Source organism: Scophthalmus maximus, chromosome 6, assembly GCF_022379125.1.
Source record: "Scophthalmus maximus strain ysfricsl-2021 chromosome 6, ASM2237912v1, whole genome shotgun sequence".
Lineage (NCBI taxonomy): Eukaryota > Metazoa > Chordata > Actinopteri > Pleuronectiformes > Scophthalmidae > Scophthalmus > Scophthalmus maximus.
Window position 1 is genome coordinate 11,726,045 of NC_061520.1, and position 27,788 is coordinate 11,753,832.

Consider the following 27,788-nt stretch of genomic DNA (forward strand, 5'->3'; position numbering starts at 1 on the left):
AATAATATTGTACGTTTTTGTTTTGATTTGTTTTTAGTGATTCTGATCCACACTACTCACCAGTTGGTGGCGGTAATGCACCAGTTCGTTGTTTGCCAACCGCCATAAAACAATAAGAGAAGAAGAAGAAGAAGAAGAAGTCGTAGAAGTCCCATGCAATGTGCAATCTTTGGTGCTTGGCGGTTTAGTTACACAAATCTAAATGCAGCTAAGGACAATTTACCTCCAAGAAAAATAACGAAAACATTTGAAGTGAGAATGTTCAAACTGTGCTCAGTGTTCACATGCAGCTGAATAACGGTCCCTGCGCCTGATGCTAGCGCGCGAGCTAGCGTCATGTCCGAGTGGCTCGGTGTGTGTGTGCTCCTCAGCCTGTTGCTCAGTCTTCTAACAGCGGCCGGCTACGTGTTGTTCTCCGCCGTCCGGTCGGACATCACCGTGGTGACCGGCTCTCCTCCCATAAAGAGGATCACCTTCGCATACAAGTTCAGAGAGGCACGGCGCGACGCCCGCGGACAACTCTTCGACGAGTCTCGCAGCATCGGACCGAAGCTCTCGCGCATCCGAGTCTTTTATGCCGAGCCCACGAAGGTAAACGGACACGACACAGCACGCCCAACGGTACACGCAGTTCATTATAACCGTGTGTTAAGCACTTGACTCAGTAATTTCATTTAAAAACCAGCCAGACTTTGTAACGTAACGTGAACAGGCCACTAGATGGCGGTAATGCCCTTCTCTTTGATTGAGTCAACTTTCTTTTCAGCAGTAGTCAACCACTTGGGGGGTTAAATAATTGAATTGATCTAATTAAAAAGTTTTTTTTTTTTTTTTACCACTAGTAGTCAGTTTAGTGGCATATCATTTGGTTTCGACATTCAGTTTTTTAAAATTTTTGGATCTGGTTTTCCTCAGCATGTTGCAGAGACTTTTGGCCCTGACGGATGTTTGTGTTTTCCACCGAGTGTTATCACTGCACATCTGGACAGGGTGTGGTGTTCTTTTGTGGATTCAGATGTCACAGATATCATGCGAGGTTGTTTATTACAGATCCATCCTGAGGTGTTGCCCTAAACCACAGTATATACCGCAAAGTCTGTGGTATTTTCTCATTATTTAACAATACAGCATGTGACCAATAAAGAAACACATTTCAATAAATTAAAAAAATATGTTTTACTAAAGCAAGTAAACCATGGTTACCCACTTATGGCACTGATCACAACATATCTACAAATTATGAAAAAACTATATAATGATTTTTTTTCCCAGTCTGATTTGGCTAATTTGAAGTTAGTTTGAATGACATCCATTGTGTTCAACTACCAAGCTAAGTTCTCCCAAGGTTTTGCAATAACATTCTTGCTGGTCTTTATATTGAGAGAAAGAGTCTAAGGCAGATTCCTCAACTGCTTTTGTGATTTTGTATGTGTTAAGTTATTGTGTATTTTTAATCATTAATTGATAATCAAACATCCATTAGTAGGATTCACCCTTTGACAGTGAAGCCGACTGGCTTGTCTTTTCAGCCGAGGCTTCTCACAGCAGCGTTCAGTTGTTTAAATCAGAAGTTCCTTGAACAGTCTTGTTTCTCTAGCTGAGAGAAGCTGAGCTGTGACAGTCGAGTTGACATAAGTGTCACTGGGGAAAAAGTGCCAGAATGATATAAAATGAGGAATTTTTACACACTAATTATGAACTAAAAATGAACTAAAGTTGTGGAAATAATGTGGAAATGCATGATTTTGTGTTATTTATTTCATAACATCCGGCTTCCAGCACTTAGATTTCCTTTGCTGTCAATATAATACAATTAATAAGTTGTATATCTTGATGAGGTTTTTTTTCCCACACTCATCTGATTGCATGTGTGAAATCCTCCATTCTCAAACCTCAGTAACTATAAGCAGCAGGAAAAATATCTGCTGGATCTGTTTTCGTGATACCTTACCCCATCCTACCTAACTCTACGGGGTCTCCAAAGTCATGTGGTGCTGGTTCCTATATCTTAAAGTGAGTGTAATATCAATCGTCTTCTCAATAGTCTCTGTCCTAACAGATGGGATGAAACAAGTAGTAGCATCTTGAAATTGTTAAGCCGTTTTGAGGTTCAGGTAACGAGCAGAAAACAGGAGCCTGACAGATGTGGTCTTTAGAAACATGAATCTGCTCCGGCATGTAGCAAGATAATAGTGAATGTTGAACACAGTTTGTAGCTGACTGTCAGAGCAAACTGATGACCACGGAGATGGAAACACTTTGATGCATTATGAAAAAAAAACAATGTACATATAAAATTTCCTATGGAATTATAACATCATGACAATTATACGAGACAGAATTTTTCTCAGTCTGAAGACATAAGACACTTAAATTGTCAGTGTATGTTTTCAACGAAATTGTGTTGGTGACTCACACAGATCAGATTGTTACAGCTACAATCAAATGTCAGTTAGAAATTAAAAAAATATAAATAACACAACAATAAACAATAGCAGCAATTAAAAAATGCAAAGGACTAAATGAATAGATAATATCATCAGTGGGATTTAAGTGCATGGGAGGACAGTTATTTGAAGGAGACTATTGTGCCAAATGTGCTAAGTATACATAATGATAGACTACTGTTTCAGCTCAAAGGTGTATGGAAGAGTTGGATGTGAAAGAAATGAATAGATTGCCCTATCAATAAATCAAAATAAAACCAATTTGCAACAATTGTGATAATTGGTTGATTGATAAGTGATTCAGCTAAAATGGCAAACATTGTCTTTCTCCACTGTGAAGATTTGTGTCTTTTCTCCTTCTCTTATATTTAATTGTAGAAATTGTAGACTGAATATTTTTCAGTTTTGGATTGTTGGTCGGGAGAAAACACAAACGTGAACATTAGCTTTGGGGATATATATTGGATATTGTTCCTGCAGTGCATATATTTTCTGTTTATATGCTCTGGAAAGTTTAGATTCTTTGTTCTTCTTGTTACCATGTCACTTCCCTTTATAAGGAATATTCTATATGGATGTGCCAGTTGTCATAACCAAAATTTATTTATCAGTATTTAGGTATTGAGTCAACTATATGATGTTACCTAAATGTCAGTATGACTTTATAGTTTTGATAATTTTGCACTAATTCTCCTCTCTGAGGCAGATGTGGCAACTCATCAATATTGCCTTAAGTGGCACAGCTTTAGCATCCTGCACAACAACTTGATGGAATGTAACCAAAGTTCAGCAATGGTCTCTTCCCAGCTCTGCTTCAAAACCCTTTTGTTATGCTCATCCTCTTTTTCCCAAGCCAGCAATTAGGCGAGCAGAGGGTCCTAGTTCCTCTGCACAGTCACAGCCAAGTCCTGATCTAAGTTAAAATAATTGGCGTAATGATCTCAGCTCATTAGCGTTCGAGCCTCAGGATGCCATTCTGTCCCAGCATCAGCAGCCCCACAGTGCTTTCAGATAGGAGGACTGGTGTTTGGTGGCTAAATAGTGAGACACTGTCCATTGATATTAGCAGCGAACAGGATTTTCAAAGGTTCGGCTGAGAGAGGACGAGTGTCGGCAGGGCCAGACTCATCCTCTGTACTTGTTCTTCCTCACTTTTACCTCCTTTAATCACTTCCTCTGGAGAAACAAAAGACCTCAACAAGGACTTGAGTTGGTCCTGAGATGGTTGCCATGGATACATGGCTGGAGCAGCTCTGTCTGTTCTATCACAGATTTCTGAGCCCCACTCACTAAACCTCCCCCAGTCTGTTCACAGTTCCACAGCCGGGAGGTTTTTGTTTTTTTTCTGACCCACTGTGCCCACTCTACCTCTACCCTGCAGCTCTTTTCTTCTTCGCTCCCCCTCTACATCCAGCAAACGTCAGAGGGAGGTATTGTGGGTGGATTTTCGTCAAACTTTTATATTCCAAATAAGCGATCAGGGTCAGGGTATGTTGTCCCCCAGACAAGGATTGTATAAATGAAAACCCGGACAACAAGTGGAATAGTGTGGAAATGACATGGGTCTCGTGATCCTCAGGGACCCACGTTTGGGTCACAATATGATGAAAGCAGAGGGCGTGACAGCTCAGGGAGGGACCGGTCAAGAAATGCATTAATCAGTCTAAATGTTAGTCTTTGTGGTGAATGATGAAATAGTAAAAAATCCCAATGGTGGTACTCCCCCTTTCGTAAAGGCCTAGTAAAACATCTATAACGTGAGTTTTACTGTATCTGCACGTGGATAGAAAATACTTTTTAATGCCAGTGAAGATAGTTTTCCTTTTTTCCCCCCTGTTGCCTTACCAAGGCCAATTCAGAGGATCTGCTCCAGCAACTTAACTATTAATAGAACTGTTAGTGTATTAAAGAAACATCAAAAGACAGGACACTTGTGCCTGGATGAGTGCAGAGAGGCAAAACATTAATTGTGTATAGGTTTGTTCTTTTGGCGATGGCTCTGTGTTCTGGACAATCCACTTTGAGCCTTGTGATTATTAAAAACTCCACTTGGCTCTCAGACGTGGCACTGTGGGCCTCCATAGTGGCAAAAATACCCTTGTGTAAAGTATCACAAATGTACTTGTGGTACTTAAAATACGGTCAAGCCATTAACTAGATATTTAAACTCTATCTCTCCTGTTTTGAACAAGTTGTTTGATGTGTTATCTTTTAGTTCGGACGGCTTCGCTGAAAACCTCACTCTTCTTCTGACTGAACTGACAAACACCATTATTGATTTGCCGTGGTGGGCAGAGATGTATTTTTCCATTTGATGATGGGAGATCATAGTGAATCTGTCCTGCATAATCTCCTCTCCTGAGCATCCAAAGCATTTTGCTACAATGCTTACCAGAGACCAGAGGCGCTGCATCACTTAAATATCATGTGCATAAATAGTAAATTTGAACTATATGCATTTTGTTTTTGTTCATGCTGGACAACAGTGTTAACTCCTGGGATGGAGAAACTCAAATGTCATAGTTTGTTCAACCAACAGTCCAAAACCCAAAGATGTTGAGTTTACAATAAACAGAGATAAACTGTAGAGAAGCAGTAGCTGGGTATTTTTTTGGTGTTTGTAACCTAAAATGGCTCAAACAATGAATCAATTAACAAATCTGTGTCTGATTAATCTCCTGTAGATCAAATCATTTAGTAATTAAAAAACTGTTACAGCTCTGCCCTGAAGACGAATCCGTACAATGGTCACAGGCTCGGGTAAAGCTGGTAAATGTTCTGTAGAAACAGATTAGAAACTGTTTCTGATAATCACAATTTTACCAGCCATCTACCAGCCAAGATTTAAGTAGACTAGTACACGATGTTCATAATAATACTCAAAATAGGATCATCTGCAAACACCACACAAGGGTCATATATGTATGTTGATGTAAGAATCTGTTGCAGTATTCCTGCATGTATGTTTGAAACTTTGTGAAGAATCAGCCCAGTCTGCAGCGCTCAATGAACATTTCTATCCATCGCTGGCCTCACGTGATGAGGAACATAGGAGAAAATAGACGCTCTTTAGAAACACCGGCTGTGCTTGAAGCACAGCATTGATAGGTTTATGAACAAATTGGACTGTTTCAGCGTATTTATGACACAAGCCCTCAGTGGTGCTCAGCCCTGCACGGTGGGGAGAAAGTCTTGGTTGTCCCTGGAGTAATCATTTAGAAAAAAAAAGAAGCAAGTATCTCTCTTTTCTTGTTTTAATGGACATCCGGGTGCTCGTGGAAGAAGGAGCAATAATTGCTGCACAGCCAAATGCTCCAAGTAGAACTTCTATCAATGACCGTATTTTCACAGGAGATATTGGGTTTGTTTCTTTTTATGTGTGCTATGTGCTAAACTGACCGTACACTACACACACTTGTGTTAATGACGATGCACAGTGTAGGGAGTTTGTACAACTAGTTCCTACATCGAAACACAAGCAATCATTTCTTTGGAAATGGCCAGAGGATTATATATTTTTTTTGCTTGAGTATTAATCTGTCCGTGTCGTTGTTTTCATATTTAGAATCTGTTTAATTATGTCACTTTAATCACTGTAATGAGGGGAAAAGGGGAAGGTCAAATGCTGGCAAGAATACAGAGTGTGGGAATCTCTTCTATCTGTCAGTCTTGTTTTTATGTCCTCATTCTCCAACCCATTTATTTTATCATATTTATTTATCTGTTTATTTGATCCCTCCTTCTGTCCCTAGGTGCCTGGACCACAGTGCCGCTGTGCCATTGGCTGTATTCTGAGTGAAGGAGAAAACAAGGCAGACGAGGAGCTTACGAGGCGCTTTGAGACGTCTGGCTTCAATGTTTTTTCCTTTCCCGAAGTCACACACGTGGTCACTACCTCGTTACCCCACAGGGCCTTTTTCTCTGTTCTGCTGCGAGTGTGGAGAGTCTACTCACAGCTGGAGCTCTACATCAAGGTATTCTGCATTTCTGCCGAACCTCACTCAATCACTTGACATATTTCTCTTAAATCACCAAAAAAGGAAAATGAAGAATTCTTAAGTGTGTATAACTTCTCAGTCCAAATGACAAATTCTGTACATACACAAACTCCATAGATTTAGTCGTGGTTTATAGACATGTCCATACGTGTACACACTACATAGAAATATAATAGCCAGATGTTTTCTGTGCATTTGTTTTTGCCTAGCCTAGATATGCACTGTATGTAAAAAGTGACTTAATCAGTGTGTAAACTAAATTTGAGGTAATTTGAGGGTAAAGTAAAACTGAATTAATTTCTCTACATCAAAGCGATACATACATTATCTTCACACAGCCAGCATCTTAAGCCCATCACATACAGTCTACGTCCCATGAGCCTCAGCGATCCCACAAAGTGTCTTGACTTCACACTAAGTCAGCACACAAAATAGAAACACAGGAAATGTTTTCACTTCCTGTGTTTCTATTTTGACTTGGGACCATGGCTGTTTACTAATAATATTTGCGATGTTAAAAACATTATTCCTGAATGATTTTTCCTTTTGGAAATTAGGTGGAATAACTGTTATTAGCCACCGCCTGCACACATTCCTTTTTTTAGCGAGAGCAAAACGTGTAAGGAAATGTGCGAACGTGTGTGATAGAATGAATCACTGCCGAGTCTGTGGTGGGGTTACGTCAAACAGCTGAGGATAAATAATCAATATCTAACCTCTTGTTCATCACTTGCACTTCTGAGTCATACTATGCATTTTTAGGCTTCACAAAGTGAAAATGTAATTTGTGGAATGTTGAGTGCTTCAAATCTTTTTGCTTTACGCCTTCTTGGTGGCATCCCCTGGAGGGTTGGTAGGTGTGTGTGTGTATGTGTGTGTCTGTGTTGGGTAGTACAGCAGGAAAAGATTTGTGGTTGGAGAGGAGATGTAAAAGTGGAGTGAACTTGGAGACAATAGAAAGAAGAGAGAAGGAAAACATTTTAAGCTCCTTTTAACGCTTTATGATGAATGATCTCGGTGAGTGCGGCCCGAGGGATGCCGGGAAAGTGAGTCATTGTGATGAGCAGAGAGTTTTGGCAGATTTGGTTTAATTATGCAGTGTGCTAAAACAGGTGGCAACACCACAGGTTGTCTCAATCGCTCCTGCGTCTGCTGGAGGAATGTGTTTGTGCGCCCTGTCTGTCTGGCCCTACCATCTGCCTGGACGCCGTTTAAACCTGGCTCCGCTCCAGTGGCACTTAGCCCGTCTCTAAGGTCAGCTCAGTCAGTCTCCTTCCCTGACAATATTAAATCTTTGTCTCTACACTAACTTACCTGCTACATATGATTTACTGACTTGTGTCAAAGTCTCTTACTGGCTATAGTTGGATGTTGTAGTTGTTGCATGGCTCCACATAATACGAAGCAGAACAGCATTACATAATTATTCAACCTTCTAATGAAGTCTGAGACATAGTTACAGATATTTGTTTAAGAATAATAGCTACTGCAGTCTGGTCTTTGATGCACTGACAACTTTGCCCGTTTATTAGGGGCACAGTGCCATGCAGTCTAGTTGTCCATCATCTTTTAAATAAATCCTTTCATGAAAATCTTAATGTTCATGTTTTGCTGAAACTATTTTAGACAGGTGTTGATTCAACTTTATGGGTATTTGGAAAGCTGTATTTCTCATATTACACCCCCACAGTTGGGGGTGTCTAGTTTTGCTTAAAATCTGTCATGTGGGTGGCCTTCTGACCTCATCCACTATTCCCCTCCCAGCTATATTGATATATAACTACTGGAAAAAAATCCTACACAAAAACTCTTGTGTTCATATCGACATGTTCCGTAGCAATGCAGATAAAAAAGGCAACAACAAAAAAATAGAAAGTGTAAATTGATTATCCGTCTTGTTTGTCTGTAGGAAACCTCAAAAATCCAAACTGGTTTCCATGAAAATAAGTGAATAAATTTGCCTCGGACGAAGGAAAACACATTTTTTTGGGAGTTTTTAATCTTTAATCTTAGATTGAATTACATGAATTACACATCTTTGGATGCAACTCACATGTTGGACAGTTGTACAGTGCAGGTGCAGTTTGCAGCTGTTGCTCTTCTCCAACTCTACAGTACATTTGCAAAGTCCAGTGGTATTTCACTGTGGTATTTTCTTATTTCTAGTTTGTCAGTAAATTTACAGCTGTATGTTCTCAAATATCTGTTTAACAGGGACTTTGGTATCCCCCTGGGGTCTAAAACCACACTGTTCAACAACTGAGTCAATTGTATTGGGAGACTTCACAGTAAAATTCAGTTCTTGGTTCTTGTAATGTCCAGTACCTTGCCTTCTGTAGATGATTTATTCTGTTATGCCACAATATACCGAATCCACAATGCATAGGTGCGTTACCCCGTGAAGGCAGACAATTGAATCCTTGTAATATTACTGAATACATTTACATGAGAAATTTCAAAGAGTGGCTGACAAAAAATATTTCAGGCAGAAACATTTGTTGTCTGAGCAAGGCAACCATGCTCCCTGAGTACACTCAAAACTGACCAACTCTTTAGCTTGAATTAAAACTTAAAATGCAAGAAATTTGTTTGTCTGAAGACAATATATGTTTGCCCGCAGCTGAAAAAAGAGTCTTTGGAATCTTTGAAATGTCTTCATATAGAAGTGACAATTTCACTTGAATCAGTTAAAGGAGTTGTCAGCTGAATTTATTAGGGAAAATTCAAATGACAGTATGAAAAGGAGTTTACGTGTTTAAAGGTATGTATTTCAGATACTGCGGAAATCACCTCAAGTGTTCGCGATGAAAGTAGTTGAATGGTTCGATAAAATTTAGAGCTTCAAGGGACTGAACCGTTAATTAGAGAGAAGGATTGTAAATGCTCTAATAACTCTATTAACAAATTATCAAACACCAGAGCAATGAACTTCAGTATAAATATTTTATTAGTATACTGAATATAATCCAACAACAATAATTTAAACTGCCAGCTAACTAATGGGAGCAGCCTAACAGCCCAGACAGTTCTAAATGGCTGTCTTTTTTTGTGTGTGAATAATGCATGCTGTTGATGGCTGACACTTCAAATATCCCAAGTGGTGAGACCTTTTCAAACAAGCTCATCAGCATTTAGCATGCCTGGCTTGTCATGGCACACTGATTTCTGTCTGCCACACACTTTTGAGTCGCAGCCCCATGGCCAGGCCTGATATTTGCCCAGTCAGACCATTGATTGGCCCCAGTGTTTTTCTTCTGGGCCTTGGCTTTTTAGTGGTGGGTTACATCACAGACACGGTGGCATCTTGGGATTTGATTCAAGCATGGGGGAGGGGGGCCAGGCCTTCAGCCTGGATTGGGACCGGGGTTGGAGGATAATATTGCTGACATTCACCGAGATCTAAAGGTTTGTGAAAGGCAGACGATGGAACATTTGTTTGCTTGAGGGCACCAGTTTCCTGCCAACACTGAGGTTCTAGGCTGAATGCAAAGCAAGTGTCCTCTTGGTCCTTTGAAATGGCCTTTTTTTTTTTTAAAGCAACTTACACACAAGATCATTAAGTCTTCCTCATTCCCAACTAAAATGAAACCTCTTTTTTTATGTCACGAAAAGGTGCTGCCTCTCGCAATTCTTATTAGTATCATCAGCAGTGATGCAAGGCAGATGTTAGTCCCCAGGGCCTGTTAAACACGCAGACTTTTAACTCACTGTGATGTACAATCAGAAAGGTCAGAAAAGGTTGTGGAGTGTATATGCTGGACGAAGTCATGGAGGCAACGTCACATGGACGATTTAGAAGGGAAAACTTTCTTGATTATAATTGTAATTCTGGAGATTAATAAATTCCTCATTGCATTCAAACAATTCATTGCCATTGAAAGGCTACGGCAACTGTTTCATTAGATTTGAATATTAGGCTTCAAAAAAGGGGAGAAACTGAGGTCAAATTCAAAATCCCTTAGGGTCATGCAGAACTTTATAAGTTGTATTCAAATATTCAGAAGTGGTACGAATTTCCTTTGTCTGTTTCAGTTGTAACACTTGACACTAATGAGTTGCGTGGATCAGACCCTGTGGTTAGGATGATTTATTAGCAACCTGTCAGATTTTATTAAGTCTGACAATTGTAAGCTGCTGTCTGACAGGAACTCTTAAAATGTCAAACATGTATGTGTAAGCGCAGACGCCTGAAATTAAAATGCCAGCCTTCACACCCATGCTTCAAATATGGAATCCTTATCTAATCATTAAAATGAACAATACATGTAGTGTGATTCCTTATACATTATAAAACTCTGATACATTCTACTCTCCATTTTTTACTGATGAGAATGAGGAAATAACAATTTTGACTTATTATCCCAGTATTATCGCACAGAATAAAAATCACTTCGCAGTAAAATTGACCAATTTTATAAATGTTTGATTGAGCGTCAGTAAAGTCCTACTTAACCTTTTGATCTGGCTGCAGCTCAGGAAGTAGAGAGGGTTGTCGGTAAACCAAAAGTACGATGGTTTCATCCCCAGCTCCTCCATTCCGCATGCCAAGACACACAACCCTGCGATTGTGATTGAATGATGTATGATAGGAAAAAAAGTGCTGCGTATAGAAGTGCTGTGTGAATGTGTGCATGTGTGTGTGTGAATGGGTGAATTCGACTTGGGGTGGTCAAAACGACTAAAGAAGCAGTATATGAATGCAGTCCATTGACCATTGACCATTTAAAAGTCAGTAAGATTCACCCCAAGAGTGAGAGCTGTAGTATTTTTCTTTCCTGGCTCAGCAATGACACAGAATCACGAGAAGTCTATCTACCTGTATGACTTCTCGTGTGAACTATATGTACAGGTGGTCCTCCCCTATCATCATCTTTGTCTTTTGTCTTGTAAGTTTTTTCTTCTGAGAAAATGTAGTTTAGAATCAGTGTCTTTTGTGTTTTTAATTTTAACCAGTTAACTATATTAATGTACGAAACCATTTGGCCTCTGTTATCAACCATGTTGCATCATAACCCTGTGAGCTATTTCTCCCCCGGGGAAGAGCTGTGGAGTGAAATGTTCAAACATGACTTTCATCCGCCAGCTGCTGGGAATCTACTGTTAATGTCACATCTACATATGATTGATCTGATTTAAACTTTACTCTTGGTTGCACTGTCGCACTGAATCAAGATCAGGCAGATGGGGTGTGATTACAATTTAAGAAAGGTAGTTATTTTTAGATACGGGACGAATAGTTTTGCGCCAGGGGCAAATCAATCACTTAAGATGTGGAGATCGAGCAAATGCCTTAGAAGTCTGCTTTAATGTTGTAAGAATGTGATTTTTTATTATTAAATTTGCTCCCTTGTCTGTCTTTCGTTGCACTGGTGGTATAGTGAGAAGAAAATGACTGAAGAAGATCCATAAATTACAAGATATTGTGGAGGTACAGTGACAAAACTAAACTACCTACATTGTAGAAATTGTTGTCTACTATTACCACATATTTTATAAAACTCTTTTTGAACACATGCTCTCTCAGTGCATCTTTAACGTGTGCTTTACAGTATAGTAGAAGAGAACAGGCTCTCCTTCCACTGTGTCAGCTAAAATGTTCCTACAGGCTGTTAGGCTGTGTCTTTTGCTGAGATAGACATGCAAATTAAATGAATTTGCTCTAGTGTCCTATTGAGGGATTTTCTGAAAAGCAATCCCAGAAGCAATTCTGAATCACTCAAGTATGAGTACAAGTACGAAGACAGGCTGGGGCACCTGACCAAGGTGCAGAGGTTTGAGACCTCAGCAAGCCAAATTAAGAAAGTGGGAAAGATAATAAAAAAGAGGCTTAGGACTAAACTGCGTTATTCAGCTCAGTGACTTTCAAACAGCCCTTGTTTATTTGTCAGGGCTGAATAAGTCCGTGTAGAGAGTGTTGTTGTTTGAGTGACACCTGAATTGTTTTTACTGGCAGCAACTACTGTCACTCATTATGCCCATGGTCCCTTTGAACCACTTTTTCGGCCCCTCAGGGCTTTGCAATGAAATGTAGACTATAAAAGCGCTGTAGATATATTATGTTCCATCCTCCTCCTCGGTGTGAAGGAATAGGATTCAGAGAAATGACTGAAAAAAACTCTTTTGGTGCTAATGTTTTGACTTTCGAAATAACCATCTGACGAAGCAAAACAGGAAACAGAGAAAATGCAGCATTAATATGAGGGTTTCATCGGATATGATTAGAGATGGGAGGGAGGTAGATGAAGGGAAAGTACAATGGTAGGAAAAGGAAGGCCATGTGCCACTGATGGAGTGGTAGCCTCCATAATCTTCCAGATTACTGTCATTACCACACTTGCAGGAAGCGGTCAAAAGTCACTCTCCCCTCAATCACACGCTCTGTTGCTGCTGAGTGCTAGTGTTGGTGACGCAGTGCATCTCCACTGAAGTGTGTTGCTGCCACTATTAGGAAAAGAGGGAAAAAAGATCAGTATCATGTTGAGATTTTTTTATTATTATTATAACTATTATTTTGTTATATTTTGTTATTATGATACAAACTTTTCATGCTATAACAAACAAATTGGGTAAAATGTTGAATTTTCCCACTAATGTTAATGACCAAATACCTGCAAGACTAGTGACATCCCTAACAGCCCCATGCTGTATTTTTGGTTTAGTAGTTTCATTTTTGTGAATATATATTCTTTTAAGTTTGAATTTTACTAACCTGCTAATGTGCTAAACTAAGGTGGTGAGCATGATAAACATTATAATACAAAATTCCTTGTATGGCTGTAGTTTCTTAATCTTGTCTATTTTTTCGGACATTTGATAGATGATACTATAAAAAATAATAAACTATTAATCAGTTATTCCTAAAAACAAAAAAAAAATATCGATAATGAAGTTGCAGCCAAAAGTAAGAAAAAGCTGAAAAATAACAGCATCCTTATTGGTTCTATTTCTGCAAAAAATCTCAGGTACGCAGCAATCATTCTGCTAAGGAGAACAGGTACATCAGGGTGACCCTGTTGTTTGGGTTTATTTGTGGGTGAGCTGAAATCGAGGGAATAAACTTGGGAATATGCATGTTTCATATCTTTGTGTGTTGGGAGTTAATGGTTCCTCTTGTAGCTCGTGCACAGGTTTTTTGTGTCTCAAGCTGAACTTTGGTTACAGTATTGTCCCTCTGCAGTACCACGGCTTGTTTTTCACTCCTCTGGTGTCCAAAAGTATACTATAGTATATGTATTATATACTATAGTATATATACTACGCTATATTTGTTATTCTGTCCCACAGTGCCTTTAGATCTTCCAGCTCCACATGGGAGAAAAAAGTGCTATTCTTTTGTCTATAATTAAATTGCTGCTCGAGAGGGAATTTGCAGTAAAATATCCTTTAAAAAAAAAAAGAAATATAACTATTTCTCGTTAAAAACGGATAAAAGGAAAATGTGCAATTAGCAGCATTTCTTTACAAGAAGTCTCACAATTTACAACTTGAAAATGTAATTAACTAAAGGAACAACTCACTGCTGGTCAATCTATACAGGCGTTTGCTTATTTGCAGCATCATTTTTGGGACATTAGCTTCTCCATAAAGCAATGCAAGTATTAAATCCTCAATTTATGTCAGTAGTGCTGGTATTTCTTGACTGAAATACAGTCATTGTAGTTATTTATGAGACACATAGTGTTTTTACCCTGTTTGCTGCAGGGTATCTATTTTTTTAACACTTCCAAATCAACAACATTTTCTAAAACTTTTTGCAACAGTGCTAACAACCACACCACAATGCCGCCCCTTCCTCAAAGAGTTTCATATGGAAATTTGTCAGTGTGATCTTAATTTGTTTTCAGAAACTTTTTTCACTTCATGATCTTATGTCTACTAGTTTATAATAACCATTCAAACAGGACATTCACCAACCTTTTATAGTACTGAATCAATTTATCTTCAATATTTCTCCTTCAGCTGTTAACATGCACTCTAACAGTTTAATTATAAACATTATTGCACGCACAGGTTTACTCCAGTTCGATCAATCAAAATCACAGTGAGCATACCCCCATTAACAGGCCTAGATTAATTGTCATTTTTTCAAATTACACGATTTAGTCAGATTTGTTTTTAATTTGCCTTGATTAATTGGATTAGAAATACGAACACAAATAGCACTTCGAATCCACGAAGTCCCTAAATTGTTATTTATCTATTCATTGATCTTGTGTTTTTGACTTCAAAATCAACACCCCTTCAGTCTCATTTATTTTTCCAGGGGGCACGTGACGCCTTTTCACAGGGAACCTGAGCAGATGTTGTTCTCTCAGCTATAAAAACCTGGAAAGAGAGCACACTCTACATTTCTTTATGTAGACCATCCATCCGTCACCCGTTCCCTCTGGACCCGCTGCAGAGAGGCTGCAAACACACAGCAAGCGTGAGAAAGTGTGCGCAAGGTGATTAAAGTGCCATGTGTACGCACCTGTGTGTGTTTTTGCATGATGCTCTTGGCAATCCACTCCACTCAAACTCATTTCATTCACTTTTAATCCTCTGTTGATGCAGATTTCATTTCACAATCTTTCAGTTAAACAAAGCACCATAATTAACTTAAGGTTTAACTGTGACATGTGAATTAGCTCAATAATTAAACTCACCATAACGATTAACAGAGCTTGTGTGGCGCCTTTTTTGAAAGGTTCCCCATGATGAAACAGCTTTGGCGTGGGCTGATCTGTGCTTGTGAGGGGAAGCATCTGATTCAAGGTATTGATGGTGACGGTCAGGATGATTGCATTTACCCATTTTATGATTCATGACTTACTCTTGGCTTGACACACAAGTAGAAAACAAGCCACAGGAAGCAAAGGTGAATATGTCCAGTTTTTTAATTTTTCAAACAATCAAAGTAAGGTGAGGTGGCTTCTGCACTGTTGGCCTTTGTAATTTCCCATGTATGTTCCCTTACCAATATAATAACATTTTCATGCCAGAGAAAACAAAAACAACAGATATCCTTTTGCCCAAAAAGTATTGTCATCTCTGTGCTTGTGGATAATGTGAAGAAAAACTGACCTCACTGTGACCCTGTTATTCTGGAATCCCTTAAGTGCTCTCCTGGGCCCCCGAGGCCCTGAAACACCATGAAGACAATCAAACAAAAATCAATAAGTACACTATCCACAATCCCCCACCCAATTACAAAAGCCTACCAAGCACAATTTTGCCTCAGCGATTCCACTGTTGGTCTAATTATTGGCCTGCCCTTTGTCCAACGACTTGCAGGACACAGCATGAGGGTTGTTATAGGCTGTTCCTTACTCACTAGGCACTGACTCAAGTAATAAGTAAAGGCTCCTTTTGTGGGTGTAGAAATAATGGTGACCAGTCACAATAAATTTTAACAAAATCATTTCAAATCAATGCTTTCGGAGTCGTGATTATTACAGTTAACAACAGATTTTGGGCTGCGACTAGATTATTTTCTCGATTACTCTATTAGTTGTTTGGTCAATAAAATGTCATAAAATGGTAAATAATGTCGATCGTGTTTCCCAAATCCCCAAATTATGTTTTGTTTGGTCCACACACCAAAGATATTTTGATTACTGTCATAGAGGAGCAAAGAAACCCTAAAATATTGACGTTTAAGAAGCTGTAATCAGAGAATTTGGCCTTTTTTCCCATAAAAACTACTTGAACCAATTAATTGATTATTAAAATAGTAGGCGATTAATTTAGTAATCAATTACCAATTGATCAATTGATTAACTGTTGCAGCTGTATTATGATAGTTAATGCTCTTGTCAGCTTACACAATATTTTTGTTATGTTGTCATTCACATATCCTAAATACCCTTGCTGTTTTCCTCTTGTTGAATATGTATCCTTTCAGAGTGAATTAGCATTTAAAGCATTTAACATCCTTTTTTATATCTTCACCCACTTGTCTGGTCGTCGCTGGTCTGAAGAAGTCAGGAGCACTCACTGCTTCCACCTTTTCACTAATGATTTCCATTAATCATTTCTATGTGCTAATGGAGCTTATGCCTTCTGTTTTTCCAAGGAAATAATTTCAGGTGGGATTCATTTTCATTAGATTTTTCAGTGCGTAGGTGAAAAAAACCCCAGAACCAAACAAAGGCAAGAGGACATGAATAATCTTCACGTAATTATAAAAGCAGATGCACAGATGAATCATTTGGCTTTGAGCAGAAACTTGAAGCTACAAGTTTTAAAGCTTGAACTATAAAGTAATATAAGGTAGCAAACAACGTGCCAGGATTATTTAGTGAATCAGTCGCAAAATCAAAAAGGAAATCCAGAATTGTATCTATATCGTAATTTTGACGAAAGCTGACTTTTATGATAAGGCAGCCAAAATGACTTGTATTCAATTCACGGTGGCTTTGCAGTTGGCATGGATACATTGTCCTGTCCTACATCCAGTTTTGTTTACATCTTGAGAAAGTCAAGATAAGTTTCGGACCTCTTGTGTCTTTTGCCATCCTACAGAACCCATCGGGTCCTGGTGCTTTTGCCCTGCACCTTCATAATTGCTGAGGTCTCTGGGGCCATTTTGCAGGAGCCAATGTTCCCTAATTTCCATTGTAAACACAGTTTTCTCATGATGTTTCCATTTCCACAACCTAGATAGTAGTGACACAGGACCTGAGCCCAGACGCCATCACTTAAAGACGCTGCATAGCAAAATTGTACTTATTGTTATGAATACCAACTGACTGAATATTTTGCATTCCATCTGAATCATCACACCTATATGTGACATGTTTGTTGTTTGTGAAGATAACTGAATTACTGAACTGTCCCTCTGTAAACAGTCAGAAGCTTTTCTCTTGAATAGGTACTTTATATTCATTTTCAGTCAGGTGTTTCCATTATTTTCTTCAAGGGGTAAATGCAGTGCTCTTAAAGCCGTCCCTGACTCTGCTCCCTTGGCATACAATGCTTTCGCGCTTGGATCTTTTAAGTGTGCCATTAGACTGTTGAGTCTGCTCCTATTTAGTCCACTTTGTCTGCAGCGCTGCATTTGTGAGTTTCTCTCCAACCCGTCGTTGTGTAACTTCCAACACCAACTAATTGCCATATAAAGTGTTGGCATCCACTGCACTCCGTAAATTAGAGCGAATATAATTCTGTCAAATCAGAATTTACCAGTGAAATATTAACTGTGAACCCTCTGAGGAGCTATTGTGCTGACAGCGTGGCTGTGCTATACTTCATTTTTGAATTTTGATCATTTATTGATGCAAAGTTAAGCTTGTGGGTGTACGTCTGCATGTATGCATGCACATCAATATGCAATATATAGCAGTCCACGACTTACTCTGGCGGACGAGCCAAACCAAAGACGATGCGCAGATGTTTCTGAAGGAGAAATGCTCCAATAATTGATGTTGCTGAAATCACTGAAACTGACAATGTTGTTCCTGCAGACAGCAGCCAGAGGAACATTACTGCTGGCATAATTGGGCTGAGAGACAGACGGTGAGAGGGATGATAGGACACAGTTTTTTATAGGGAGGCAGCTGTCTTCCTTTAAAAGAGTGTGTCATATATGCACGTGCTCAATCTACAAGCCCGATTATCATATTCTATAAGTGTGACGTATACCTGTCGTATCTCTACCTCCACTTTACTTGAAATTGGATCGCAGGCAAGGGCCACGGGGATGCCGCAGTCCCAGGGTCTGTCAAGAAACAATAATAATCTGAGCACTTTCAACTCCGTGAGAGATGTCCTGAATTTTAATAAAGAAATGATTGTGGTCTATTATGGTTCAATGCTTCGGAGATGGAGTAGGAGTGCAAGGTGTGAATGCAGAGGTCTTCATGCTACCACGCTTTTTTCTCAATTTAATTTATTGTTCCCATGCCACAAACTCTTTTAATTACAGCAATCAAACCACAAAAAAATTCCTCAGTTTATCACTCCAATTTGTAGCCTGTAGAATATCACAACAGATAAAACTTAACATCTACACAGTGTTACAGTGCATCGAGTAGCTGCAAAACTTGTTGCACAATTAAAACAAACAAATTTACTATAAATAATTGATCATATGGAGATGCTGCACTGCAGCTGCAGCATGTTTCTAGTATTGCTCGACATTTAGCATATGCCAAAGGGGCGAAAGTAACAGACATTGGCTCTGCCTGAGTGGAATAACAAAGCGTGGTGTATGAAAGGTTAATGAGCGCGGAGAAGCGAAGTGGTCTCTGTCACGCGAGACTTCCCGCCTCTAGAGGAGTGAGTAACAGAGCTGGAGTTTCAACAGAGTCAGTGTGAAGTGTGGAGGCTGCACATTCATAAAGACAAATTATAGAGATCCAAAATGAGCCGCATGTGAGGAGGAAGGGGAATTTTTAAAAATTGACTTTAGCTCATGGATGGAGCCGTGAGGTTCCCACAACGGGAGTCATATCATTTTCACTCATGATTGGCTAGAGACAGACTTGTCGTGTCATTTGGCATGTCTGCACTTGTAGCCTTCTGTGGTGCTTCCTCTGTCCATTACATGTACGTGTATGTTAACACGCATGTGTTGATGAGTGTTGATCGGAATCATTTTAACATTGGCAGGGATGAGCGTTAAAGAGAGTTAGATTTGCAGGTAGATCATTTAATACGACTGAATTGTCCTCTTGAATTGCTTTAAAGCAAATGTGTATGTCAATGTCATGTATTGCTATTTGTTGTATGTAAATCAGGAACTTACTTTTAAATTTTTTATACCAACTTGCTCTTGCAGCAGAGGAGGCTGTGTGCACACCCGTTCCTTGAGATCTACAGGGAGGGTCGGATCCAGTTCATGGCCCCCTTGGCTCGGCAGGGAGATTTCTATGTCCCTGAAGCCCGGCAAGTTGAAAGGAGGCTGTCGGAACAAGAGGAACCACACAGTGATACAGAAGTCTCAGGTACATGTGCTACACGCTGAATGAGCAAATCAAAGCCCTTTTTAGCTACTCAGGCTACATCCTTACTACTACGTTTTTGTTTTAAAACATTAATTTAAAACTTGACTCATCTCTGTCCAGAGGAGCGTTTTAGCACCGTGTCAGTTTTAATCCCCGTCCATACTAACACGGCTGAAAACGTCATCACCTAACCATTCACGTACACTGAGCATGTGTGTGCCAGTTTAAACAGGAAGCAGATTGTCTACTCTGCAGTTGGTTACTTGTAGCACATTGGTAGGGCAACAAATGCAAGTTTTGCTTAAAAGTTTGCTTAGTGATGACCTTTTCAATATAAAATGAGAAAATGATATGCATGGACAGATAAGTACAGTATTATGTTATTTATTTTATCTCACATTTTGTGTTAAATATATTTGCACAAAGTGTGTTTCATGAGGTCTTAGAAAGATTTCATGAACTTTTACTATATCACTATGGGACTATAAAATCATGAGTGTAGTGTCTGACTGTCACTCATTGCTGTCCGTTGTGAATCAGTTTTTGTCAAATCTAAAGCACAGTTGTTTTATTTCTTTTTCTTTTTCATTTTTGGTTGCTTGCTTCCACTGAACAGGCCTTTAAAATGACACTGATATACAGTACTATAATTATAACTAGAGCCCAACCGATATTATCGACCAACTGATATGAGCCTTTAAATGTGCATTTATGTTTACATTTTAGGTGAAATAAAATCCATATCGGTCGGGCCTTACATGTAACGTTGATATGGGAAACAATATTGCATCTTTACACATCCAGCAGATGTGGAACGAGGTTGGCATTCATTTGTTTTCTGGCAACCCAATAACTTTCAGTTCATTTTTACACTGGGGTCTGCATTCTGTCTCCTGACTCCTCAAGGAAATATCTGGTTCTTTCACTGCTACATACTCCACTTTGCTCACCAGCTTCTGAAATGGGAAAAAGTTTTTTTCAGTTAGTTAATTGGAATCAGCTACTTTCTGATGGCCATCGGGAAACTGCATGTGAAGGCACCTCTGTTTTGGCTTCAGCATTCAGCCGCGGTAGTTGCCTCTTGGGTTGGACCCTGGGGAGTTGGACCTTGTTTCTTTCTGCTGTTTTGTTTATGAGCAAACCCCCGCAGAAAAAAAACTGTGACTGACACCTACCTAGGTGTTAATGAAAAGCCCAGACTCAACAGCCTCTGGTGCAAGTGTGCTGCCACTCGCCATGGGGTTGTTCACAGCAATATGGAGTCCTTATGGAAATCTGGCCTTCACTGTAAACTATGAACAAACACTTACATACGATTCCAATTGACACAAATGTATCCTCACGAGACATACTATCTTGTGAAGCAGTGTTTGCAGCAGTCAATATTGGATGAAGCGAGATGGAGCGAGTCTAATCACGAGTTCACGTGAAGTGTGAAAATAAGCCTATTTCATGATAACAGCTTCATCGCACCTAATTGCTACGGCTTTGCGGCAGAGGCCATATTGTTCAATTAGATTAACTCAAACGGAGCTACACCTAACCATGAATTCAAATATAAGCCAGCTGAATCATATAGGACATGAATAATTGTATTAAAAAAACCCACAAAACAGACACATGTCTACACATGTTTAAGTTTAAAACGTTTAACATGTTTTGTGTTGTGGCACTGAGGAGCACAGAATACAATGATTGATTTATTCCGCTGGATTGTGTGTCTTCATTCATCTCTGATGTTTGTAAGGATTGTTTTGGAAAATCTATTCTTTTAATTACAGTGTTTTAAAAAGAATGTTAATATATTTCTGCCACATGGTCGACTTCCTCTAGCACAATTGTGTCCACCCTCTCGCATCTAGTGTCGCATCTTTATACCACCTCCATCCACAATCTCAAACTTCACAACAGAACACCACACCTCCTCCTGATCTCCACACTCAGAAACTGAGAGTGGCGCTGACAAATACCGAGCTCTTTATGTGTTACAAGCGCGGTGCAGATAGGAAATGGCATTTGGGTGCATGAATGTGAATGATAATGTGACAGGTAGCCTTGCTCCTGTCACACTGGGGTAGTGGGGAAGGTCAGCCAGGTCAGTGGAGGCTTCTTCGTTTCCATTGACCTCCCAACTCACACATCTGCTTCTCCCCATAACGGATCTCGTCTCTGTGAGTGGAATAACCTCCCGCTGTCAAACAGCCGTCACCCTGTCGTTCTCTAACATACAGAGATCTCTGTAACATACATCGTTCACTCTGCTACACAAGTGGATTTGCTGCTTTCAGAGCTGTTCTTGTGTCTTTTGGGGCAAGTTCAAGTTGGTGAGTTTTGCCTTATGTCATCATAAATTATGGGGGACACGCTCTTATTTTAAATCCCGCCTGTCTACAGGGGGCAGTAAAAACTTCATGGCTGTTTGAACAGGAAACCAACTTAAGCTTGAGTGGGTGAGTGATTGAGAGAAAGAGAGCTCTGCACACGCAAAGTCAAAAATTGCCCCCTCCAATGTTTTTTTGTTTTTTTTGCTGTGTGATAGTAGTCTGTTTGACTCCGTTGTGGCGTGATCTGAGGGTGTTGCTAATATATTGCGATAACCGTGGCAGCCCTGGTTTCAGATGCAGTTCGAAAGTCCGACAGGCACCTCAGCTGAAGGAGTCTCAGTCTTCAAGAAAATCTTTCAAGTTTTGTTTTTGGTGCTTGTTTTGTATTTTGAATGTTTTTGCTTTTCAAGTGTCACACCAAGTCAAGTCTTACTCAGGAGTAAAATCTTCTCAGCTCTGATTGTCACTCTTTACATAATATCTTGGTCTGCACTGATTTGACCTGGCACAATTCAAGCCTACTAGTAATCATCCCTCTGTTAAGAGTTAGCACATTAAATCTTGACACACTTAAATTCCAATAATGAATCAACTGTCACTCAGATTTATGTCGAGGTTGCTGCCTGAAGGCAACGCTAAACCTCTCCAACCAACTACAGATACAATTCTCAAGTCAAATGTATCTTTCAATCCAAGTGGGATTTTTGTTCCCCATTGACTAATTACATTTTGTGACTTGCTTCAGGCATTGGAAAAGCCAGTGAGCATATATTTGATGTTTTATTTATTGTTTTCTCTTCCCTCCATCAATCATATGCACACGAGGTGGTTATAAATGAATCTACATTCAAATTTGGTTGTTTTTTGAATGTGAATTTTGAATTCATTTTTACAAAGATAAACAGGAGTTGATTCTACACTGTACATTTTGTTTGGCGTTGATTTGTGCACATCCTTTCTGCCACTTGATAAAAATCCTCATAGTCCACTTCATGTAATGTTGCTGTTATCGTCAGCTACGCAATTTACATGCAGTCTAAATTCTCCACCTGTTGTTTGGACACCAGTGTGAGATGAATCCTAGTCCCACAGTCTCATATTCTCTGTCAACATCAAATCATTTCCACTGCAATATCTCTCTCTTACCCTCCCGCCTTTTCTCATATCATACTTTGGGGATGTGTGACGCAACATGAACCCGTACCGTACACAAACAGGTCCAATCCCAAATAAACAGAGTTGCTCTTCATATGATTTTTTTAATATTCAGAATCATGTTATTAATGTTCTGTACTATTTCTACGTCATTATGAAACAAAACTTCGAGTGCCTCTCAGAATTTGTCCCATCATAATGTATTTTATCACCTGCAACATGATTAGCCTCCCGCTGGCCTCTGTCCACCGTTTCGTATGAATCGTCAGTTCTTGACACCTGTGTGTCTCATCGTCAGTTCTGCAGTTAATGACAGGCGGGCGTAGTGTCGGTACGTATTGATTTGAGGAGAGCGTTGTGTGCAGTCACTCAAAGCCAAGGAGGCAAAAGGTCAAGAGACTGAGTTTGACATCGATTCTATTAACCTGCAGAGCGCACACTCAGAAAAACTTGAGACAAGTGATTGGTCTGTTTGTATGATCCAGTCCAAAGAGCAAAAGACGTTTAGCCTTCAGGAGTTTCTAATGAATAACATTTCAGTGCTACTAAAGAGCCCCGACTTCAAGTCACAGCACAAGTTGCTGCTGAAAAATACGTGACGGCTACCAAGATACATCGTCGACTGTCATGCAAAACTGCCAAAAAGAAAAGAATTAAAAGTATTGAACAGTTTCTGCATTTTGGACTTGAATTTTGTGATGGTTCCTCATTCATTCATCACACAGGTCAGCCTGAATGTGTAATAGACATTTCTGTGAAGTTTATGGAAATGTAGGCATTATAACAACCGTCAGAAGAAAACAGCTGGCTGCAAAATAAGCAAGGTGTGTCCTAATAATTGTATGGAGTTTTGGGGTTAAATTTATTCATTATTCATTTGTTTTATGGAAGAAAAAAAATAAAGTCAAGAAAAAGCACAAGTAATCCATGAACAACAGTTAAGAAGCGACAGATTTATTTAAATACCACTTGGGCGTTGGTTATCGTGTGTCTGTCACTGGTGTGTTTTTATGGCCCTGGACTACTTTAGTAATCTTTCTAAAGCACGTGTGGTCCCATAAGAAACATGATCTATTGTCAGCATTTCATTTTCAAATTTTCTGATATTTTCCTGCATTTATGAGGAAAAAGTGATGGAAAAGAATAATAGTTGTTCTGGAACAAAATCACTGTGCAGCTTAAACACCATCATGCAGATTTTGGTTGAATCCCAGCGCTGCGTTTTTGGGCATCCAGTCTTTCCTCATGTGGTGTTTGTTTATAGAAGTCCTCTCACCATCTGTCCGTCCCCTCCCTTCTTTTCTTTTATTGCTGCTCTAGGTGCAGACTCGAACAGTGAATACAGCTCGGGGAGTGGGGTTCTCCTGTCAGACAGCAGAGAGTCGTCCCCAGCGGCATCCTCGGTCCACTCTGTGGATCAAGGGGATAGAGATGACAGAGGGGGAAGCTCTGGGGGAACCTCCTTTAAAGAGCCGGACTGGGAGCAGGCTGGTGGACAGACCGACGAGAGAGAAGGGAGGCCTCATAGAGACTCCGTCCAGAAGAGCCAGGAGGTTCCCACTCAGGAGTGGTGGGGCGTCGTCGGAGGGGAGGAGTGAAAGTTCACCCAGACACATTTGTTAATGATGAGAGAATAAAGGGATTGGTGGGTGACACTCTTTATTTTTTTTAAAGTCTATAAATACCATGAAAAGATCAAAACCAATAATATAACATCCATTATTTCCTAGACAAGATGTCAAAGTCAAATTATTTCCTACAACAGCTGAACACTGTATTGTTTTTTTCGCAGACGCTACTCAAAGTGGAGTAAATAGATTATGGCAGTGGGATGGTATATGTCGGATCCATAAATAAACTACAGTGTGCATTCATTGTAATGAAGCCACATGTTTTGGCAGTGCAGTGGATACTCTTTTTTGTTTGTTTGGGTTTTTAAATAGTTTCTGGAAAACAACGGAGGTCTATGACCAATTAATCAGCATATCAAACTTTGCACAGACAATTCTATAAAGTCATTGTTTTTTTATTTAATGGTCTTTTCATGGGATTTGTTGACATATTTGCTGAAATATATGGAATATCACCAGACTTAGTCTGGAGGTGATGGTGTTAACATCTGCTAGATATTCTTCACAGGAAACGAGAGGATATTCAGGAAGCCTGAGTTTCTTGAAACATTTTTACAAGATTACTGAACTGAAGTGTTTGTTAGCCAAAGCCTTTTACTTGAATATCTCCCTCTATAATATGTAATCTCTCCATTTGAAATGATCAAAGCTGTTGTGAAAAATGATCCATTTTTGTCAGACCAATATAAACATAGTTGCGTTTAATTTAAGTAAATTTAGCGACTTGTTTACAAAGGACCTTAATGGCATTTATTAATAACGGACACAAACCTGTTTGTGTTTGAATAAGCAAATAGACCTCACAAAGTGTTCTTCACTGTTTTCTTGTGTTTTGGATATTTGAATATGCTTTTTTTTTTTTTTTTACAAGGCTGTGTGTGGCAAGGTGTGACTGAATGCGTAATTACGTCTTCCTGACCACCTTTAAGATCTAGGACATGATTATGGTGAGTGTGCTGCCAAGACAAGTGGGCTGACCATTAATCTTTATTTCCCTCCGACTGAAAGGAAAGCTCTGGGACTCTACCTATTATTTACAGACGCTCTACATCTGACCTCTGGCCTCCTTAAATGATCCCCCCAATATTCAATCCCAGCTCCTTCCTTTTCTGTTTGGACATCAATTTCTTTACTTTCTCTGCCATTTGTTAATTCCTGTTTGTTTTATCTGCCTCGCTCTCTTTTGAAATAAATATGGCAGCTTGAGCCACAACAACAACCACCTGATGACCCACACCCTGCAATGTGCTGTACATCTAGACATATCAATATCCTTAATCTTCCACACCAAACTTCTCACGGCAAGCCGCGTTCACTTGCCGAGTGCGGGAAATAAATGATGTGCATCTGTGCAATTAAGTGAGAGATTGATTAGACACACATGGCATTTTACAGCCTTTTACATATTCTGAGTTCATCAAGTGCAATTAACATTCTTCAGATGATCATTTTTACCTCTGACAGGCCAACAAGGCTTCCTTTACTGTAAGTGTTGCATTAGATTGTGAAATAAACTGTTGATATAAGTCTGGGTCATCATGCAAAAGCCAGCCGACTGTGTTAAAGTCATAGACCAAACATAAGAATGGATGTAGACTCCCGGACTGGAAAGTGAAGCCAATGCGCAAGTCCCTGAAACCTGTATTCTCTAGAATGGCCAGTAGAGGGCGACTCCCCTGGTTGGAGTTTATGTTCTTGATGTGTAGTTTCAGGTCTTCTTCTATACTGCATGATCATTTTCTAAATTATGGTCCATTTAGAGTCAAATAGATGAAGAATGTTATGCATCGAGCTGTGGATATGGCATGATTGACATCTAGTACAGTCCAATACGTGTTGCAGGTGTAGGTGGACGTGCAGTGGATGAGCTCCAAGTCAGGCCCAACATTTTAGTATCATTGTCTCGACTAATGTCCAAAATTGCAACTCCGATACAAATATTTTAATTTATGTCGATCTTTAATAATAATAATAATAATAATAATAATAAATTTCATTTAGCCCCCTGCTTGTTCATTTGAGTGATATTTGTCGACGTATGTTTGTTAAAATACTGTATGTTCTTTCTCTTTGAGAACATGGAAATGTGAGAAAAAAAAATAATACAAAAAACTAACCAGTTCTCGCACTGTGTCACTTACTCATTAATTTAGCCCAGATTGGAGTTGCCTCAGGCTTAAGTGGCAGAATGCTGAGCTTTGACCAGACAGATGCTCTACAAATAAGATGATCTATAGTGGGTGTTTGCATTTTTAATCTAAATGCTGATTACTTTAAAGATGGGGAGAAGTTAAACAAGATGGATGTGCTTTAAGAGTAAGGGAGAAGCGCGGCGATGCTTTCCGTGTGTGTAATTCTAAAAACCTCTGTGGAAGATGTGGGCGTTCGCTGCATCTCCTTATGTACACTCGTGAGGTAGTAACTTGCTGAAACCAAACCGATCTTTGAATTATTCATTATTGTTTATTGGCAGCTGGAGCTTGGTGTTGAAGTTGTGCTACATAGGTGGTCTTTTAAAGGACTATCGCACAATTTGCTACCTTGTATTTTTAATAGTTTAGAACAGTGATTCACTGTTACACAATCACTCATCCAAAACACGTCACTGTTGAGCCCTCAGAAATAGACATCCTTGTTTTTTTGGGGGGTCGTTGTTATTTTTCCACTACTACACGTTTACTGGTCGAGCACTTTTGATAAAATATTCAGCTCTGAGAATTCAAGATATCTCTTTAGGTTGAGTCTGTTTCTCCTAACAAAATGATTACGGTAGTCTTAAAAAATCTTGGCAACCATCAAACATCCGTCATCTACTGTACAGTGTTTCTGTTCTGTAATTTATACTTGTATAAATTACTTATAGTATAAAGTATAAATTATTTATACTTGTATAAATTACAGAACAGTTTTGTAATTTATACTTGTATAAATTACAAAACTGCAGTCAACATGTTAAGAAAGGCAGCGGAGCAGGGAAGCTACGCAATTATTTTACTACTCTTCGCTGCACACCGACCTCACAAGACCGTTTAGATTAATTTGTATGCTTATCATTTTCTGCATCCAGCATAAAGTCTGGGTGTGCTTCCGAAGTTGTCAGTATAGTTGCATCTCAAAAAATTTGAATATTGTGAAAGGGTTCCATATTTTCCCTCACTTATTTAAGAAAGACTTCTAGACTCAATACACGTAACTAAAATTTTATTTGGACTATAATAATATCGGCCTACAGCTGAAAAAAAACAACTAATCTGAAAATATTGGAAGATTTCATTTCGAGTTTGAGTAAATAACTATTGCGACCGTA

The 27,788-nt window shown here is 39.3% G+C and overlaps 1 protein-coding gene across 1 annotated transcript; it reads left to right on the forward strand.

Moving 5' to 3' along the window:
- Positions 1–26,007, forward strand: LOC118309383 (testis-expressed protein 264 homolog). The gene is made up of 4 exons (XM_035631440.2): positions 1–591; positions 6,200–6,421; positions 19,206–19,371; positions 24,171–26,007. Exons 1-4 carry the CDS (start codon positions 337–339, stop codon positions 24,446–24,448), a joined length of 921 nt encoding a protein of 306 aa, XP_035487333.1. The 5' UTR covers positions 1–336; the 3' UTR covers positions 24,449–26,007.
- The last annotated feature ends 1,781 nt before the right edge of the window (positions 26,008–27,788 follow it).

Excerpts from the sequence above, each read along its gene's own strand:
- LOC118309383 (XM_035631440.2), top strand. The coding sequence starts at position 337 with ATGTCCGAGTGGCTCGGTGTGTGTGTGCTCCTCAGCCTGTTGCTCAGT. Across the intron at positions 592-6,199 it reads TTTATGCCGAGCCCACGAAG|GTGCCTGGACCACAGTGCCG; the intron begins GTAAACGGACAC and ends TTCTGTCCCTAG. Across the intron at positions 19,372-24,170 it reads CAGTGATACAGAAGTCTCAG|GTGCAGACTCGAACAGTGAA; the intron begins GTACATGTGCTA and ends TTGCTGCTCTAG.